Source organism: Pseudophryne corroboree, chromosome 1, assembly GCF_028390025.1.
Source record: "Pseudophryne corroboree isolate aPseCor3 chromosome 1, aPseCor3.hap2, whole genome shotgun sequence".
Lineage (NCBI taxonomy): Eukaryota > Metazoa > Chordata > Amphibia > Anura > Myobatrachidae > Pseudophryne > Pseudophryne corroboree.
Window position 1 is genome coordinate 917,016,236 of NC_086444.1, and position 20,784 is coordinate 917,037,019.

At 47.2% G+C, this 20,784-nt stretch overlaps 1 protein-coding gene across 2 annotated transcripts in view; it reads left to right on the forward strand.

Annotated features, from left to right (window-relative positions):
• Positions 1-20,784, forward strand: part of PLK4 (polo like kinase 4) — a 62,413-nt gene that overhangs the window by 25,195 nt on the left and 16,434 nt on the right. For both annotated transcript variants that reach the window (XM_063920319.1, XM_063920318.1), the window contains exons 10-13: positions 4,150-4,299; positions 18,391-18,524; positions 18,760-18,851; positions 20,076-20,220. In XM_063920319.1, the coding sequence (XP_063776389.1) occupies positions 4,150-4,299; positions 18,391-18,524; positions 18,760-18,851; positions 20,076-20,220 (521 nt within the window). The remainder of the gene's footprint in view (positions 1-4,149; positions 4,300-18,390; positions 18,525-18,759; positions 18,852-20,075; positions 20,221-20,784) is intronic.

Here is a 20,784-nt window from a genome sequence, read left to right on the forward strand (position 1 = left end):
ATTCACAAGCTGTATCTTCAGCAGGTGATAATCAAGGTACCCCTCCTTCAACAGGGACGGGGTTACTATTCCACAATGTTGTGGTACCGAAACCAGACGGTTCGGTGAGACCCATTCTAAAATTAAAATCCTTGAACATTTATATAAAAAAGTTCAAGTTCAAAGTACCTCAAGGTTGTGGTACAGGACTGTCATTTCCAATTCCAGACGTTGCCGTCTGGTCTGTCCACGGCACCGTGGGTATTTCCCAAGGTAATGGCCGAAATGATGATGCTCCTCCGAAAGAAGGGAGTCATGATTATTCCGTACTTGGACGATCTCCTTATAAAGGCGAGGTCCAAGGAGCAGTTGCTAGTCGGCGTGGCACTATCTCAGGAAGTGCTGCATCAGCACGGCTGGAATCTGAATATCCCAAAGTCGCAGCTGATTCCTGCGACGCGTCTGCTGTTCTTGGGCATGATTCTGGACACAGAACAGAAGAATTTCTCCCGGAGGAGAAGGCCCAGGAATTATCATCTCTGGTCAGGGTCCTCCTGAAACCAAAGCAGGTGTTGGTGCATCACTGCACGCGAGTCCTGGGAAAGATGGTAGCTTCTTACGAAGCAAGTCCCTTCGGCAGATTCCATGCAAGGATCTTCCAGTGGGATCTGTTGGACAAGTGGTCCGGATCGCATCTCCAGATGCATCGTTTAATTACCCTGTCCCCGAGGGCCAGGGTGTCTCTGCTGTGGTGGCTGCAGAGTGCTCATCTCTTGAAGGCCGCAGATTCGGCATACAACACTGGGTCCTGGTGACCACGGATGCAAGCCTCCGAGGTTGGGGGGCAGTCACCCAGGGAAGAATCTTCCAAGGACAATGGTCAAGTCAGGAAACTTCCCTACACATAAATATTCTGGAACTAAGGGACATTTACAACGCCCTGAGTCAAGCAGAACCCCTGCTTCAAAAACAACCGGTTCTGATTCAGTCAGACAACATCACAGTGGTCGCCCATGTAAACCGCCAGGGCGGCACAAGAAGCAGGGTAGCAATGGCAGAAGCCACAAGGATTCTTTGATGGCGGAGAATCACGTGATAGCACTGTCAGCAGTGTTCATTCCGGGAGTGGACAACTGGGAAGCAGACTTCCTCAGCAGGCACGACCTCCACCCGGGAGAGTGGGGACTTCATCCAGAAGTCTTCCAGCTGATTGTGAACCGTTGGGAACGGCCACAGGTGGACATGATGGCGTCCCGCCTCCCCAAAAAGCTAAAAAGATATTGCGCCAGGTCAAGAGACCCTCAGGCGATAGCTGTGGACGCTCTAGTGACACCGTGGGTGTACCGGTCGGTTTATGTGTTCCCTCCTCTTCCTCTCGTACTGAGAATAATAAGAAGGAGAGGAGTAAGAACTATACTCATTGTTCCGGATTGGCCAAAAAGAGCTTGGTACCCAGAACTTCAAGAAATAATCTGAGGACCCTTGGCCTCTGCCGCTTAGACAGGACCTGCTACTGCAGGGGCCCTGTCTGTTCCAAGACTTACCGCGGCTGCGTTTGACGGCATGGCGGTTGAACACCAGATCCTAAAGGAAAAGGGCATTCCGGAGGAAGTCATTCCTACGCTGATTAAAGCTAGGAAGGATGTGACCGCAAAACATTATCACCGCATATGGCGGAAATATGTTGCTTGGTGTGAGGCCTGGAAGGCCCCAACGGAGGAATTTCAGCTGGGTCGATTTCTGCACTTCCTACAGTCAGGGGTGACTATGGGCCTAAAATTGGGTTCCATTAAGGTCCAGATTTTGGCTCTGTCGATTTTCTTCCAAAAAGAACTGGCTTCACTGCCTGAAGTTCGGACTTTTGTTAAAAGGAGTGCTGCATATTCAGCCCCCTTTTGTGCCTCCAGTGGCACCTTGGAATCTCAACGTGGTATTGGATTTCCTAAAGTCGCATTGGTTGAGCCACTTAAAACCGTGGAGCAAAAATATCTCACGCGGAAAGTGGTCATGCTGTTGGCCTTGGCTTCGGCCAGCGTGTATCAGAATTGGCGGCTTTCTCATGTAAAAGCCCTTATCTGATTTTTCATATGGATAGGGCGGAATTGAGGACTCGTTCCCAATTTCTTCCTAAGGTGGTATCAGCGTTTCATTTGAACCACCCTATTGTGGTGCCTGCGGCTACTCGGGACTTGGAGGATTCCAAGTTGCTGGACGTAGTCAGGGCCCTGAAAATCTATGTTTCCAGGATGGCTAGAGTCGGGAAAACTGACTCGCTATTTATCCTGTATGCACCCAACAAGCTGGGTGCTCCTGCTTGAAAGCAGACTATTGCTCGCTGGATCTATAGCACGATTCAACGTGCACATTCTGCGGCTGGACTGCCGCATCCTAAATCAGTAAAAGCCCATTCCACGAGGAAGGTGGGCTCTTCTTGGGCGGCTGCCCGAGGGGTCTCGGCTTTACAGCTTTGCCTAGCTGCTACTTGGTCGGGTTCAAACACATTTGCAAAGTTCTACAAGTTTGATACCCTGGTTGAGGAGGACCTTGAGTTTGCTCATTCGGTGCTGCAGAGTCATCCGCACTCTCCCGCCCGTTTGGGAGCTTTGGTATAATCCCCATGGTCCTTACGGAGTTCCCAGCATCCACTAGGACGTCAGAGAAAATAAGAATTTACTCACCGGTAATTCTATTTCTCGTAGTCCGTAGTGGATGCTGGGCGCCCATCCCAAGTGCAGATTGTCTGCTATACTTGTATATAGTTATTGCATAACTAAAGGGTTATTGTTATGAGCCATCTTTTCGTGAGGCTCAGTTGTTATTCATACTGTTAACTGGGTATAGTATCACGAGTTGTACGGTGTGATTGGTGTGGCTGGTATGAGTCTTACCCGGGATTCCAAATCCTTTCCTTATTGTGTCAGCTCTTCCGGGCACAGTTTCCCTAACTGAGGTCTGGAGGAGGGGCATAGAGGGAGGAACCAGTGCACACCAGATAGTACCTAATCTTTCTTTTAGAGTGCCCAGTCTCATGCGGAGCCCGCTATTCCCCATGGTCCTTACGGAGTTCCCAGCATCCACTACGGACTACGAGAAATAGAATTACCGGTGAGTAAATTCTTATTTTCTCTGACGTCCTAGTGGATGCTGGGAACTCCGTAAGGACCATGGGGAATAGCGGGCTCCGCAGGAGACTGGGCACTCTAAAAGAAAGATTAGGTACTATCTGGTGTGCACTGGCTCCTCCCTCTATGCCCCTCCTCCAGACCTCAGTTAGAATATGTGCCCGGCCCGAGCTTGTTGCACACTAGGGGCTCTCCTGAGCTTCTAGTAAAGAAAGTATTTGTTAGGTTTTTTATTTTCAGTGAGATCTGCTGGCAACAGACTCACTGCTACGAGGGACTAAGGGGAGAAGAAGCGAACCTACCTGCTTGCAGCTAGCTTGGGCTTCTTAGGCTACTGGACACCATTAGCTCCAGAGGAATCGAACACAGGATGCTGGGCGCCCGTCCCAGTGCGGACTATCTTCTGCAAGACTTGTATATAGTTTTTGCTTACATAAGGGTTATGTTACAGTTAGGATCAGTCGTTGGCTGATGCTGTTTTGTTTCATACTGTTAACTGGTTCATATAGTCCATGTTATATGGTGTGGGCTGGTATGAATCTTGCCCTTAGGTTAACAAAAATCCTTTCCTCGTACTGTACGTCTCCTCTGGGCACAGTTTCTCTAACTGAGGTCTGGAGGAGGGGCATAGAGGGAGGAGCCAGTGCACACCCATATCTAAAGTTCTTTTTAGTGCCCATGTCTCCTGCGGAGCCCGTCTATCCCCATGGTCCTTACGGAGTCCCCAGCATCCTCTACGGACTAGGAGAAAAAGATTTACCAGTAGGTTTAAAATCTTATTTTTTTTACATTTCTCAATGAGAAACTTTTGGCCTAGGGGTGCCGTGAAAAAATTGTGGATACTCTAGGGTGCCGTGTTTCAAAAAAGTTTGAGAGCCACTGGGTTATAGGATATATTACATGTGTGGGAAGAATGAACAATGTCGACGAGCAGACTTACTGAAATATTATTTTTTGTGGATGAACCAGATTTTTCTGTGAAATTTGTATATTTGCATGCATAAATGTGTCTTACTGATTTCTAGCTAATTTTTTATTTCTTTGATAGAAAAGTACTGGAAAAAATATCAGTATGCTTCGAAATTTATACAACTTGTAAGATCTAAAACACCTAAAGTTACTTACTACACTAAATATGCAAAGTGTATGTTAATGGAGAACGGTCCTGATGCCGATGTAGAAGTCTGTTTCTATGATGGTAAGTCAGAAGCTTAGCAAAGATAACTTTTTAACTAGCAATGAGTGCAAATGAGTGGCTGTCAGACATTATAAATCAGTGTGGAAAAAACAGTTCCTGCTGTCCTGTTAGATGGGGAAAAATAAACTCAATTTAAACTATATATTTCAGAAACAAATATATATGGATGTGTTGGTTGTACTTCTGCAATGCAATTTCATGTTTGATTATATAAAATTGCAGTAAGCAGCAGGCTATATACTCTGTCAGAGGTTCTCAAACTCGGTCCTCGGGGGCCCACACAGTGCATGTTTTGCAGGTCTCCTCACAGAATCGTAAGTGAAATAATTAGCTCCACCTGTGGACCTTTTAAAATGTGTCTGAGTAATTAATACACCTGTGCACCTGCTGGGTTACCTGCAAAACATGCACTGTGTGGGCTCCCGAGGACCGAGTTTGAGAACCTCTGCTCTATGTAGTCAAAAGTGATTGGACACTGAAAGCAAATAGATGAATGAGATTTTAGTGACGTCAGAACTTTGTAGGTACACCATGTGCAGTGATCACTGCAGTCCACTTTGGTAACTGTGCACTAGTTCCTGGACGACAAAGGCAGGCGGTATATTTTGCCATGCCACCTTAAATACAATGACCAACTGTGACACTGAAGAAGGTCGAGCTGCCCTAGAACGCACCTGTTGCTCCAGTTTTGTCCCAGAGGTTCGCAATGGAGTTAAGAGCTCGACCCCAAGCTGGCTTGTCCATACGAGTTCCGAATTTTCTGTGTACCAGTCCTGTGTTGCCCTGGAAACATGACAGCTGGTATTGTCGTCCTGATAAAAAAAACATTTGTTTTGGACTGCCACAATGTAGGAAGCACAGAGTTATCGAGATTATCTCTATACTTCTCAGAGTTAATGTGACCATGCATTACAACTAGTGGACCCATGCCAAACCAGCCCCACAGCATAACGCCACCACCTCCATCCTTTACTCGAAGGATGAACTGTGGTATCAAACATTCTGGCAATCGCCAAACATGTCCATCTCAACTGAGAGGTGTCAATTGTGATTAGTCACTCCATAACACTCGCCGCCATTGTTCCACTGTGCAGGTTTCTCGCTCTTTACACCATCGAGAGTGCTGGGTTACATTCTTCTTTGTGATTAGAGGTTTATGAGCAGCTGCTCAGCCATAATTTCCAACTGCATGGGCCTCCCTACAAAGTGTTCTTGTCGAAACCGGCATGTAATTATTATTTGCAGTTCCTGGGGGTCGTCCAGGGTGAGATGCATTCCTGCAATGACTGTTCTTCCACGCATTAATGACCAGACAGACTGGTTTTAGGAACCTTCCTAACATCTGCAATGCTTCTCCCACTCATACCTCCGATCGAGCAGCCTATGATGATCCCCTTTTCAAACTCTGTTAGCGCCTTCCGGCAAGCCATTTTATTAGCAAATCTAATCAGTGTCCCTCTACCCATTTTATACCTTCACGAGCACACGTCTTCTGCAGGAACACACCATTCCACTTGCGCAGGGGTTTTCCAATCACTTTTGTCTACGTAGTGTAGAATTCAGAACTCTGATTTTAATCGTAGTCTTGTAGATAATCAAATTTGACACCAAAACATATTACAGACTTGTCTTCACTTAAGGCTTGACAGTATTTAGTGTTTATTTCTCTGACGTCCTAGTGGATGCTGGGAACTCCGTAAGGACCATGGGAATAGCGGCTCCGCAGGAGACTGGGCACAAAAGTAAAGCTTTAGGACTACCTGGTGTGCACTGGCTCCTCCCCCCATGACCCTCCTCCAAGCCTCAGTTTGATTTTTGTGCCCGGCCGAGAAGGGTGCATTCTAGGACTCTCCTGAGTTTCTAAGAAAAAGTTTAGTTTTAGGTTTCTTATTTTCAGTGAGACCTGCTGGCAACAGGCTCACTGCATCGAGGGACTAAGGGGAGAAGAAGCGAACCTGCCTGCTTGCAGCCAGCTTGGGCTTCTTGGCTACTGAACACCATTAGCTCCAGAGGGACCGAACACAGGCCCAGCCTCGGAGTACGGTCCCAGAGCCGCGCCGCCGGCCCCCTTACAGAGCCAGAAGCAAGAAGAGGTCCGGAAAATCGGCGGCAGAAGACATCAGTCTTCACCAAGGTAGCGCACAGCACTGCAGCTGTGCGCCATTGCTCCTCAGGCACACTTCACACTCCGGTCACTGAGGGTGCAGGGCGCTAGGGGGGGGCGCCCTGAGCAGCAATAAAAACACCTTGGCTGGCGAAAATACCTCACATATAGCCCCCAGGGCTATATGGATGTATTTTAACCCCTGCCAGAATACAGCAAAAAGCGGGAGAAAAGTCAGCCGAGAAGGGGGCGGAGCCTATCTCCTCAGCACACAGGCGCCATTTTCCCTCACAGCTCCGCTGGAAGGACGTCTCCCTGACTCTCCCCTGCAGTCCTGCACTACAGAAAAGGGTAAAACAAGAGAGGGGGGCACTAATTGGGCGCAGTATTAACATAACAGCAGCTATAAGGGGAAAAACACTTATATAAAGTTATCCCTATATATATATATATATATATATATATATATATATATATATATATATATATATATATATATATATATATATATATATATATATATATATATATATATAGCACTCTGGTGTGTGCTGGCATACTCTCCCTCTGTCTCCCCAAAGGGCTAGTGGGGTCCTGTCCTCTATCAGAGCATTCCCTGTGTGTGGGCTGTGTCGGTACGATTGTGTCGACATGTATGAGGAGGAAAATGATGTGGAGGCGGAGCAATTGCCGGTAATGGTGATGTCACCCCCTAGGGAGTCGACACATGAGTGGATGAACTTATGGAAGGACTTACGTGATAGTGTCAGCTCTTTACAAAAGACAGTTGATGACATGAGACAGCCGGCTACTCAGCTTGTGCCTGTCCAGGCGTCTCAAAGGCCATCAGGGGCTCTAAAACGCCCGTTACCTCAGATGGCAGATACAGACGCCGACACGGATACTGACTCCAGTGTCGACGGTGAAGAGACAAATGTGACTTCCAGTAGGGCCACACGTTACATGATTGAGGCAATGAAAGATGTTTTACACATTTCTGATAGTACAAGTACCACTAAAAAGGGTATTATGTTTGGTGAGAAAAAACTACCCGTAGTTTTTCCTGCATCTGATGAATTAAATGAAGTGTGTGATGAAGCGTGGGTTTCCCCCGATAAAAAACTGATAATTCCTAAAAAGTTATTGGCATCATACCCTTTCCCGCCAGAGGATAGGGCACGTTGGGAAACACCCCCTAGGGCGCTCACACGCTTGTCAAAACAAGTGGCACTACCGTCTCCTGATACGGCCGCCCTTAAGGAACCTGCTGACAGAAAGCAGGAGAATATCCTAAAATGTATATACACACATACTGGTGTTATACTGCGACCAGCAATCGCCTCAGCCTGGATGTGCAGTGCTGGGGTGGCTTGGTCGGATTCCCTGACTGACAATATTGATACCCTGGATAGGGATAGTATATTACTGACTATAGAGCATTTAAAAGATGCATTTTTATATATGCGTGATGCACAGAGGGATATTTGCCGACTGGCATCAAGAGTAAGTGCGCTGTCCATTTCTGCCAGAAGGGGGTTATGGACGCGGCAGTGGTCAGGTGATGCGGATTCCAAAAGGCATATGGAAGTATTACCTTATAAAGGGGAGGAGTTATTTGGGGTAGGTCTATCAGACCTGGTGGCCACGGCGACTGCTGGGAAATCCACATTTTTACCCCAGGTAGCCTCTCAACATAAGAAGACGCCGTATTATCAGGCGCAGTCCTTTCGGCCCCATAAGGGTAAGAGGGCAAAAGGCTCCTCTTTTCTGCCCCGTGGCAGAGGAAGAGGAAAAAGGCTGCAGCAGACAGCCAGTTCCCAGGAACAGAAGCCCTCTCCCGCTTCTGCCAAGTCCTCAGCATGACGCTGGGGCTTTACAAGCGGACTCGGGTACGGTAGGGGCCCGTCTCAAGAATTTCAGCGCGCAGTGGGCTCACTCACAAGTGGACCCCTGGATCCTTCAGGTGGTATCTCAGGGGTACAAATTGGAATTCGAGACGTCTCCCCCTCGCCGTTTCCTAAAGTCTGCTTTACCGACGTCTCCCTCCGACAGGGAGGCGGTATTGGAAGCCATTCACAAGCTGTATTCCCAGCGGGTGATAATCAAGGTACCCCTCCTGCAACAGGGAAAGGGGTATTATTCCACACTGTTTGTGGTACCGAAGCCGGACGGCTCGGTGAGACCTATTTTAAATCTAAAATCTTTGAACACTTTTACATACAGAGGTTCAAATTCAAGATGGAGTCACTCAGAGCAGTGATCGCGAACCTGGAAGAAGGGGATTATATGGTGTCTCTGGACATCAAGGATGCTTACCTCCATGTCCCAATTTACCCTTCTCATCAAGGGTACCTCAGGTTTGTGGTACAGAACTGCCACTATCCGTTTCAGACGCTGCCGTTTGGATTGTCCACGGCGCCCCGGGTCTTTACCAAAGTAATGGCCGAAATGATGATACTCCTTCGAAAGAAAGGAGTTTTGATTATCCCTTACTTGGACGATCTCCTGATAAGGGCAAGATCCAGGGAACAGTTGGTAGTCGGAGTAGCACTATCTCAAGTAGTGCTGCGGCAACACGGTTGGATTCTCAATATCCCAAAATCGCAGCTGTTCGAACTGTGTGGCTCTCCGGCTTCAATATCCGATCTTTACATCCTGTGCCCCCCCTGGGTCTGCAGATTGCCCCAGTTCAAGTATTAAGCTGTGGAGGTACCTCTGTGTTACTCGTGGAGCCGCGGGCTGCTCTCCTGCTCTGGCCGGACTGCTTCTGTGATCGGGGCGCCGGGCCTGCCGCATCACGTGGGACGCCGCTCTCCCGCGCTGCTGCTCTACTCACTGCCCGTCCCTGCTCCTCCTGCCGCCGCTGTGTGGAGCCGAGGCGCCGGGGACCCTGGCAGGAGCTCACTCGCTCTAATTGTGCCCGGGGGAGACATTAATAAATCCGTGGCCACGGTGCTGCTGCGGGTCTTGCCGCCGCCCACTTGTTCCCTCATTAAGGCTCCTATTCCCTTGCCTGTCTCCTGGGGAGCCGTTTACACTGCTGGGGGGAACGGAGTGTACTTTGGGGTGCCTGTGGGAGGGCTTCCCTGCCTCCAGACCTGGGATATAGTACATGCTGGCTGTGGGTGGCTCCTCTGCTGGGTTGCCATATTACCCTAATACACTGGGCTTTGTGTATCCTCTCCTGGTAGCCCTCTGCTATTGCTGTTGCGTGTGGCATCTGGACGCTTTGCAGCTAGACGGACTCGATATATTGCCACCTCCATAGGCAGCTTCTGGACAATATTGATATACTACGTGTCCACAGGGCAGCTTGGACAGTTTGATATACTATACTATACTATACTATACATATTCACTCTTAGCAGCTGGACGACTTTGATATACTATACTCCCCTACTCCCTGCCGTCTACTTGGCTAGAATGGTCAAACCACATCAATCCGCCGCGGCTGCGGCGACGCTAGAGAAATTAGCTAGGAATCCTTCGACACGGTCCCAGCCGAGAGGAGAGTTACTGCCGACTCCATCTCCGCCTTCTCCGTCAGCTAGCTCCTCTTCGGTGGAGGCCACTGATACCGCTTTGCAGAAGGTGCTGGATGCGGTTACGGCCAGCGAAGCCCGCTTGGCCGACAGGATCGGTCAGGTCCAAGCGGACCTATCCATTATACACCAAGACCTTCAACGGGTGCGGGAGAGGGTCGGTGAGGTTGAGACACGTATATCCACACTGGAGTACACGGTCACGCCACTTGGTAGACGTACTTCTGCTCTGGAGTCGCAGATGTCGGAGGTACATAGAAAGATGACGGATATGGAGGGAAGTTTGCGACGGAATAATGTCCGCTTTGTTGGTCTCCCTGAGAAAGAGGAGGGTGCCTCCCCCGAAAAATTTCTTGAGAAGTGGCTACTGGATGTATTTGGAGCGGAGGAGTTCACCTCACACTTTGCGGTGGAGCGCGCCCACAGAGTCCCGATGCGCCCATTGCCTCCGGGGGCGCCTCCCCGTACATTTATTGCCAAGCTCCTTCATTACCGGGATAGAGACGTGATTCTGAAACTGGCCCGTACTAAGAGCCCCCTCAAGTGGAACGGCTCTCCGGTATCGGTCTTTCCAGATTTTGCTATTGATGTCCAGAAGGATAGAGCTCTGTTTGTCCCCGTGAAACGCAGGCTGCGTGAATTGAACCTCCCTTATGCTATGCTCTTCCCGTCCAGACTGCGGGTTGTTTCTGATGGAGAAACTAAATTCTTCGCGTCTCCTCGTGAGGCATCGGTGTGGTTGGACAGACGCTTTCCGGCACGGCGAGCATTGGCCGCTGACTGAACTTATATATATCGTTTCTCTATTTGCAAGTATACTGTGTATTTACTGCCTGTGGTGTGTTTCGGGAGCGAGATACAGATATTATTGGCGGGAAGATTGCTGGGATATTCTTAGGAGATAACATTCAATCCTTCATAAAATGTTGCAGTACTCACTTATATCCGTATATCTGCCCCCTGTTGCCTTTGGTAATATCCTGGTTTAGTTCTTTATACTAGTATCGGGACCGCCTGCATATATCAGTTTCGCTGTATGGTCCCAAATAGTTATATTAATGGGGTTGGTCTGACGGCCTAGGGGGGGAGGACTTGAATTTAGCTGGAAGCTTCTGTTGTCTTAAAGTCACTGAATTCTTGGCCCCTCTTTTTGTTTTTGTTTTCTTTTTGGCCTTATAAAATATGTTAAAGTAGTTTTGCCCTAGTAGTTAGGGTTTGTTAATTTACAAGGTTGGTCGTTCGGGTATCAGGTATGCTGCAAGTTCCTAGTAGTATACGGGGTGGGGGTAGGGGTTTTGTTAAGAAATTATTGTTTTGTTTTTATTTTCTGATGTGCAATGTGCTTGTCTCCAGTGTGTTTCTGTTGCAGCTGATTCGAGGTGTGGTCTGTTGGGAGTGTGCCGGGGGTGGCTGGTCGCGGGTCGTCTGCTTTGTTAATGTGTCACTTTGTTATGGCTCTGGTTAAGTTTCTGTCCTGGAATGTGAGGGGGATTAATGACAAAATTAAGCGTTCCCTGGTACTCAGACAGATCAAGCAGTATACATCGGATGTGGTTTGTTTGATGGAGACCCACTTGGTGGGTGCAAGGATCATGTCTCTTAAAAAGCCGTGGGTGGGGTGGGCTTTCCATTCCATGCACACCACAGCGTCACGGGGAGTATCTATCTTGATTAAAAAGTCTGTACCTTTCGTGCTAGATAGTGTGCAGACAGATCGATGGGGGAGGTATGTGTTTTTAAAATGTAAAATTAACTCTGTTCCCTTACTATTACTAGCTGTATATGTGCCCCCTCCATATTCCTCTGACGTACTCAAAAAGGCATCTATTTTTATGGCTGCATCCCCGGGGGTGGCTGCAATATGTATGGGTGACTTTAACAATGTTTTGCATCATGAACTGGATAGGTTGTCTAGGGCATCCTCCAACCCTCAGCCGAAGCGGTCTCCATTTGCAGATATTGTCTCTGAGCTGGGCTTGATCGATCCCTGGAGATTGAAATATCCTGACCTGAGGCAGTACTCCTGTTTTTCACACTCCCACGCTTCCTTCTCTAGGATAGACCTGGCCCTCCTCTCTCGGGAACTCCTGCCTATGATTCGGAATGTTAGATATGAGACTAGGGGTATTTCGGATCACTCCCCTGTATCGGTTCATATTGACCTGGGTTGTCAGAGAGGCCAGGCGGTATGGAAGCTTAACCCCTTCTGGCTCACACATATGGGTGAGGGATCCGAATTGGAGCTCAGCTGGTTGGAATTCTTTGATTCTCATGTTGATACTGCCGATGTTTCCTTATTGTGGGATACCTTTAAAGCCTTCCTGAGAAGGACCTTGATCAAAAGAGTGGGTAGTCTTAAATCCTCTTTAAGGAAACGTGAAGCTGAATTAGAGGCTCGGGTTGTCGCTTCTGAGATGGTGCACATACAGGATGGTTTGGACAGCTCTAAATTAGACTGGCTCCATGCTCAGAATGAATGGAAGGAGTATTTGTGGGGGAGAACCCAACATAGGCTTCTATTCTCCTCCCATGTTCAATACGCTACTGGGGACAGACCGGGTTCATATCTGGCTAATCTTGCCAGAGGGGACCGTTCCTCTCGTACGGTGGTGGAGATTGTGAATACGGCTGGGATAGTGTTGGATCGCACCCCCCAAATTGTCACGGAATTTGTGTCTTACTTTCAGGCACTTTATGGCTCCAAACTCACATGTTCTCCGTTAGAGTTGTGTAATTATTTAGATCAAATCCAGTTGCCCTGTATTACTAGTGAGGCTAGGGCTCTTCTTGATGCTCCTATATTGGTGGAAGAGATAGAGGCAGCAATCACCGCATCTCCAGATGGTAAGGCCTGTGGCCTAGATGGTATTCCATCCGAACTGTATAAGAAACACGCTAAATTTTTCGCCCCTCAGTTGCTTAATTTATTTAATACTATACTTGCGCAAGATGCGCTTCCCCCGTCTATGGCGGAGGCATTAATTATAGTGATTCCCAAACCGGACAAGGACCCCCGGAGAGTTGAATCGTATCGTCCTATCTCTCTGCTGCCCACAGATGTTAAACTCCTAGCTAAGGTTCTGGCTTCCAGACTTAATCAGGTTATAACCCAAATTATTCACCCGGACCAAACAGGCTTTATGCCTGGTAAGTCCACTGCTGTTAATTTAAGACGCTTGTTTGCTCATTTTCAGGTTTCTCATGGGGAGGCCTGCTCTTCTGTTGTAGCTTCTCTGGATGCCGCAAAGGCCTTCGATTCGGTGGAGTGGGCCTTCCTGTGGGAGACCATGAGTAGATTTGGCATGGGCCCTAATTTTATTAATTATGTTAAACTACTTTACTCACTGCCCGTGGCCAGGGTCTCCGTGAATGGATACGTGTCACATTCCTTCCCCCTGTCCAGGGGAACGAGGCAGGGCTGCCCTCTGTCCCCCACCTTGTTTGCCGTAGCTATTGAGCCATTAGCATGTCTGGTTAGAGCCAGTAAAGATATTTTGGGTCTTAAGGTGGGCGCAAAAGAAGATAGAATAGCATTGTATGCAGATGATCTCTTGCTGTTTATTGAGGATTATGTCTCCTCTATGCCTATAATTTTGGATATGATAAATACTTATGGACGCTTCTCCGGGCTTACTATAAACTGGGACAAATCGACTATTGCTCCGCTTAGGGGTCCGATACCGGTTTCCCCACTGATTCATATCCCGCTTAGGTGGGTAGACTCCTTCAAGTATCTGGGGATATGGGTGTCGAATGACCCTTGTACTTATGTCTCTCTTAATATTACACCGCAGATTGTCTATCTCTGTTCAAAAGTCAAGGTTTGGGGGAATCTGCCTCTGACCATTACTGGTAGGGTCAACCTGGTGAAAATGGTGTATCTGCCTAAGCTCCTCTATGTTCTTCAGCAGTCGCCCATATATATAGGCTTAAAGGTATTCAGACAAATTGATAGCTTGCTGTCTTCCTTGATCTGGGCCAGCAGAAGAGCATGCTTGAAGCTTGACACCTTGTCTAGACCAAGATCGGCAGGGGGCTTGGCCCTCCCTATTTTTAAATTCTACTACTACGCTCCACAATTAGCGCACATTTGGGAATGGATGACTAACTCCGATAGTCTCACTGTGCGCTCGCAAATGCTCTTGCAGGAATATCCTGATGGCACGCCGTTGCAACTGCTACTCTGTGGGAATATTAAACTATCTAAGGTCCCTATAATAAAACAGGCCACTCTTATATGGAAGCAAGTACATGCTATTTTGAAGTGCCAGGGTATAGACCCGGATACTCCATTGGACAATGTCCTTGGTTTCCCGGAATTAGCCTCACTCCAAACCAGGGTGGTATGGGGGAAGTGGGGGGTAACATCTCTGGGGCATTTGTATAATGGTGATATACTAAAATCTTTCCAGCAGCTCCAACAGGAATTCAATGTGCCATCTCCATATTTCTATCGGTATTTGCAGCTGAGACATGCGATTAATGCACAATTTTCTAACACCCCTTCGATGATTCTAGACTCCCCAATTAAATCACTTTTGCAAACTCTGGAGGGCGGCCATTTGGTTTCCAATATATATACGAATATGCTTCAGTCCCACTATTCTGACCCGCTGTCTTCTCTTAGAAATAAATGGGAATCTGACCTGGGACCAATTTCAGACGAGATCTGGGAAGGAGCTTTATGCTCTCCACGATTAGCTACCACTGCCTCTAGATATCAGCAAATCCAATTGTTTATTGTGCACAGAGTGTATATGACGCCGGTGCGATTAGCTCGCATAGGCGGTACTCACTCGGCCAGATGTCCAAAATGTGGTGATTTGGGTGCTGATTTTTGGCATATTATCTGGCTTTGCCCTGAGATGGTAGTATTCTGGTCTGGTATTATCAAAATCATAGTGTCGACTGGGATTCCATCGGTAGTGTGTACCCCGGTGGTGTGTGTGTTGGCAGCCTTGGAGGAAGACGCCCTGGATGTTCCTAGCAAACGATACTTGATCAATCTATGTGCTCTTGCCAAGGTGTGTGTTGCTCGATTATGGCTGGCTAAGGATGCTCCTACTGTACAATCTTGGGTCTCGCTTGTTAATACAACAGCCGCCCACGAGAAGTATGTATACATGGCCAGGAAGGCGGGGAAGAAGTACTATGACATATGGGGCAGATGGCTCAGCTCTCCTAACTCGACGAGCCATAATGACTGACACTTTCCATTCTGTGTCTAATACAGGAGTGTGAGGGGGGATGAGCCACGCTTCGTGGAATGTGTGTGGAGTTATGTGAGATGGATCTATATTAGCTATGGGACTGTCCCTTTCGTGTATCACCCATGGGGCCCGTGACCGACCACATACTTAGCCATATTTGACGTTAGTGATGTATAACTATATACAAGTGGCGGGTCGGCTGTCTGGAAGTATTTGAATGATATACCTGATTAAATCAATTTGATGTGTCACTTTTTCTGACTCACGATGGTATATTCGAGAGATAAGCCTGCACGTCTTATTTGCTATGACTGTAATGTAGTAATGTTGTGGATTGGGAATCTGCGCATTCCCTTGCTTAGCACACTATTTTGTTCTCTCTATTTCCCTTTTTCTTATCTTTTTCCTTTTTTTTTTTTTTTTTTTGTTTAGCTGAATAGTGGTTTTGTTTTATTGTTTAAAATACAAATGTAAAATCAATAAAAACTATTGAATTGAAAATCGCAGCTGTTCCCGACGACACGTCTTCTATTCCTTGGAATGATCCTGGACACAGTCCAGAAAAAGGTGTTTCTCCCGGAAGAGAAAGCCAGGGAGTTATCCGAGCTAGTCAGAAACCTACTAAAACCAGGCCAAGTATCAGTGCATCAATGCACAAGGGTCCTGGGAGAAATGGTGGCTTCCTACGAAGCAATCCCGTTCGGCAGATTCCACGCAAGAACATTCCAGTGGGACCTGCTGGACAAATGGTCCGGATCGCATCTTCAGATGCATCAGCGGATAACCCTGTCTCCAAGGACAAGGGTGTCTCTCCTGTGGTGGTTGCAGAGTGCTCATCTTCTCGAGGGCCGCAGATTCGGCATTCAGGACTGGGTCCTGGTGACCACAGATGCCAGCCTGCGAGGCTGGGGAGCAGTCACACAGGGAAGAAATTTCCAGGGCTTGTGGTCAAGCCTGGAGACATCACTTCACATAAATATTCTGGAGTTGAGAGCCATTTACAATGCTCTAAGCCAAGCAAGACCTCTGCTTCAAGGTCTGCCGATACTGATCCAGTCGGACAACATCACGGCAGTCGCCCACGTAAACAGACAGGGCGGCACAAGAAGCAGGAGGGCAATGGCAGAAGTTGCAAGGATTCTTCGCTGGGCGGAAAATCATGTGATAGCACTGTCAGCAGTGTTCATTCCGGGAGTGGACAACTGGGAAGCAGACTTCCTCAGCAGGCACGACCTCCACCCGGGAGAGTGGGGACTTCACCCAGAAGTCTTCCACATGATTGTGAACCGTTGGGAAAAACCAAAGGTGGACATGATGGCGTCCCGCCTCAACAAAAAACTGGACAGGTATTGCGCCAGGTCAAGGGACCCTCAGGCAATAGCTGTGGACGCTCTGGTAACACTGTGGGTGTACCAGTCAGTGTATGTGTTCCCTCCTCTGCCTCTCATACCCAAGGTACTGAGAATTATAAGACGGAGAGGAGTGAGAACTATACTCGTGGCTCCGGATTGGCCAAGAAGGACTTGGTACCCGGAACTTCAAGAGATGCTCACAGAGGACCCATGGCCTCTACCTCTAAGAAGGGACCTGCTCCAGCAAGGACCCTGTCTGTTCCAAGACTTACCGCGGCTGCGTTTGACGGCATGGCGGTTGAACGCCGGATCCTGAAAGAGAAAGGCATTCCGGAGGAAGTCATCCCTACCCTGTTCAAAGCCAGGAAGGATGTAACCATAAAGCATTATCACCGCATTTGGCGGAAATACGTTGCTTGGTGTGAGGCCAGGAAGGCCCCTACGGAGGAATTTCAACTGGGTCGATTCCTACATTTCCTGCAGACAGGAGTGTCTATGGGCCTCAAATTGGGATCCATAAAGGTTCAGATTTCGGCCCTGTCGATTTTCTTCCAGAAAGAACTGGCTTCAGTGCCTGAAGTTCAGACGTTTGTCAAGGGGGTGCTGCATATACAGCCTCCTTTTGTGCCTCCAGTGGCACCTTGGGATCTCAATGTCGTTTTGGGGTTCCTAAAATCACATTGGTTTGAACCGCTTAAATCTGTGGATTTAAAATATCTCACGTGGAAAGTGGTCATGTTGTTGGCCTTGGCTTCGGCCAGGCGCGTGTCAGAATTGGCGGCTTTATCCTGTAAAAGCCCTTACCTGATTTTTCATACGGACAGGGCAGAATTGAGGACTCGTCCTCAATTTCTCCCTAAGGTGGTTTCAGCGTTTCACCTGAACCAGCCTATTGTGGTACCTGCGGCTACTAGGGACTTGGAGGACTCCAAGTTACTGGACGTAGTCAGGGCCCTGAAAATATGTTTCCAGGACGGCTGGAGTCAGAAAATCTGACTCGCTGTTTATTCTGTATGCACCCAACAAGCTGGGTACTCCTGCTTCTAAGCAGACTATTGCTCGTTGGATTTGTAGTACAATTCAGCTTGCACATTCTGTGGCAGGCCTGCCACAGCCAAAATCTGTAAATGCCCATTCCACACGGAAGGTGGGCTCTTCTTGGGCGGCTGCCCGAGGGGTCTCGGCTCTACAACTTTGCCGAGCAGCTACTTGGTCAGGGGCAAATACGTTTGCTAAATTCTACAAATTTGATACCCTGGCTGAGGAGGACCTGGAGTTCTCTCATTCGGTGCTGCAGAGTCATCCGCACTCTCCCGCCCGTTTGGGAGCTTTGGTATAATCCCCATGGTCCTTACGGAGTTCCCAGCATCCACTAGGACGTCAGAGAAAATAAGAATTTACTTACCGATAATTCTATTTCTCGTAGTCCGTAGTGGATGCTGGGCGCCCATCCCAAGTGCGGATTGTCTGCAATACTTGTACATAGTTATTGTTAACTAATTCGGGTTATTGTTATTGTGAGCCATCTTTCCAGAGGCTCCTCTGTTATCATGCTGTTAACTGGGTTCATATCACAAGTTGTACGGTGTGATTGGTGTGGCTGGTATGAGTCTTACCCGGGATTCATGAATCCTTCCTTATTGTGTACGCTCGTCCGGGCACAGTATCCTAACTGAGGCTTGGAGGAGGGTCATGGGGGGAGGAGCCAGTGCACACCAGGTAGTCCTAAAGCTTTACTTTTGTGCCCAGTCTCCTGCGGAGCCGCTATTCCCATGGTCCTTACGGAGTTCCCAGCATCCACTACGGACTACGAGAAATAGAATTATCGGTAAGTAAATTCTTATTTTCATAATAATTTTACTTTTTTCATTATTATTATTTAGGAGCTAAAATCCACAAGACGGGTAATTTAATACGAGTAATAGAGAAATCTGGAAAGTCCTACACGCTGAAAGACAGCAGCAGAAAAAGTGGTTTAAGTGATGAGATTAAATGTTACGTGGATCATGCCAATGAGGTAATGGGTTTTAGACGTTAAACATAAAATGTAGTTTGCTTTACATGAAAGATATACTCCTAGCTGTCAGTTGTATCTATGTTAAACATTTTCTGAACTGGCTAAACCTATGTGGTGAGTTGCGTTCTATGCATCCCATCTGTATGCCTTTTAAGGACTGGTAACTATTTTGACCTTTGGGATTATGCAATAACTGTTGTCTGTGTAATGTTATTTGTGACTGCTTGCATTACAGAGTCATCAGGTTTGTCTCTCTTTGGAAACTGCAATTACTATAGAAGAGAAAAAGGGAGAAGAGATTTCATTATTTCCAATCACATTTGGGAGGTAAGATTTGTCAAAAATGTATATATGACTGTTTTGACCAGTAAGTATATGTAATAGGGTTTTGCACACGTGCTGTGTCGGGTGGTCTTCAGGTTGCCGACTGTCGGGATCCCGGCGCACAGTATACCAGCGCCGGAATCCCGTCAGCCAGCATACCGACACTTTTTCTCCCTCGTGGGGGTCCACGACCCCCCTGGAGGGAGAATAAACAGCGTGGCGCGCGCAGGTATGCTGGTCGCTGGGAGCCCGGCCGCCGGCATACCATACTACACCCGCTGTGCCTGTGTTATGCTCCCCATGTTGGTCTAGTGGCATTAATAGCCAGCTTGAACACACCTCAGAATAGGGAACATTTGTTACCCATAAAGACATGTTTGTCAGTGCACCAATTAGTGCTGGAAATGCATTCATTCTTCCACTTTCCTCCTGAAAGCGGTGCGTGCAGACCAACCTACCTGTAGAGAACAGTGATCAATCTCTTCCCACATCTTTTTGTAGTAGGCCTGTCTGGATGCAAACAAAGGACCATTGCTTAATAATAAGGAACTTATATCCTGCAGTTGACAGAAAGATTGACATTCTTAACTTTTTTTTCAGCTGGTAGAAAAATAGGCATATTAGAGAGCTCAGTTGCCAATTATCAATTTAATTTGGAAAGATAAGTGAGTTTTTATATCTCCAGGGCTGGAATTATTACGTAAATACTTTTTTATTTTTATAAGCAACTGGAACAAAGTGTTCAATATTAGGCTATTTGAAATTGCATATTTTTACATTTTCTATATATTTCACAAGTTATCACTACGGGATGTAGTTATGTGAACGTCAGTCACAATACCGGCACCTACATCCCGCCCCCTCACAATCCCTACAGTCGGTGTGCCGACTAACAGGAACTACAGACACCCATAGAGTGGGAATAGAACCCGGTGAAACAAAATCCCTGATAAGCCGGCGCAAGGCTTTACGGGGCTAATTGGATAGCCCCCATCTGGAAAATTAGCTGCGGTAATTAACCGCGGCTAATTGGATACCCCCTAAAGTACACAAACTTTGCCTTGCTATAATGCTTAGTCATGATTACTTGAAAAAAATAAAAAGGACAGGTGTAATCTTCACAATGCTTTTGTATTATAACTAAACAGAATTGTTAAAAATTGACTGTTAGGGCTTATCCACAAAAAAAAAAAAAATAATTTTTACTATTTTTTATGTATTTCATAGAAGATCAACCAACACGGATTCCCCAAAGCCTTTAGCGAGACCTGCATCTTGTGTGGAGCCTGTATGTGGGAAAAGGGATCAGAGTCCCACTAACCGGGTATACAGTGCAACCTCTCCTGACCAGATGCCAAACATCAATCCTTCTGTAAGTGAAATAGTACCCGGAGAAGTGTACGGATCAGTCATTCCCGCCAATGTTGTTCATAATAATATTTTGGGTCCAATTAATAATTTTTTTTTAATTTTTTTTTTTAAAAGTCCTCAAAACATGTCCTGCAAGCTGGGCTAAATTTACTAGCTGTACTTGTCATAGCTGCTGTGACCTCAGCAAATTTAGCCGTTGTATTTAAAGGGACAATTACAAACAATGCAAACTACACCTGGTTTTGTTCTATCATGTCTTTCCACTCTTCATCTTTCTCGCGTATTCTGTTCTTGTCTTATGCTGAATTGGTTCTGTGTGCGTATTGCTCAAGCTGCAACCCTTCATCTGCATAATTGTAATGTTCATGTCTTTTGTTTTCTGCCATGTGATTTGGGTGAAATTGCATCCATTTGTTTTTTTTCCTGTCTACTTGTAATTGCCATTTTCGGAATTTTGTTTTGTGTGCCCCTGTCTCGCATCTACCTTGTTCATCTCTGCTTTGTACATGTGATATGGTTAACTGTTGTGTAGGGTTCGGTATGAATTACCGATGACCGGGAAACC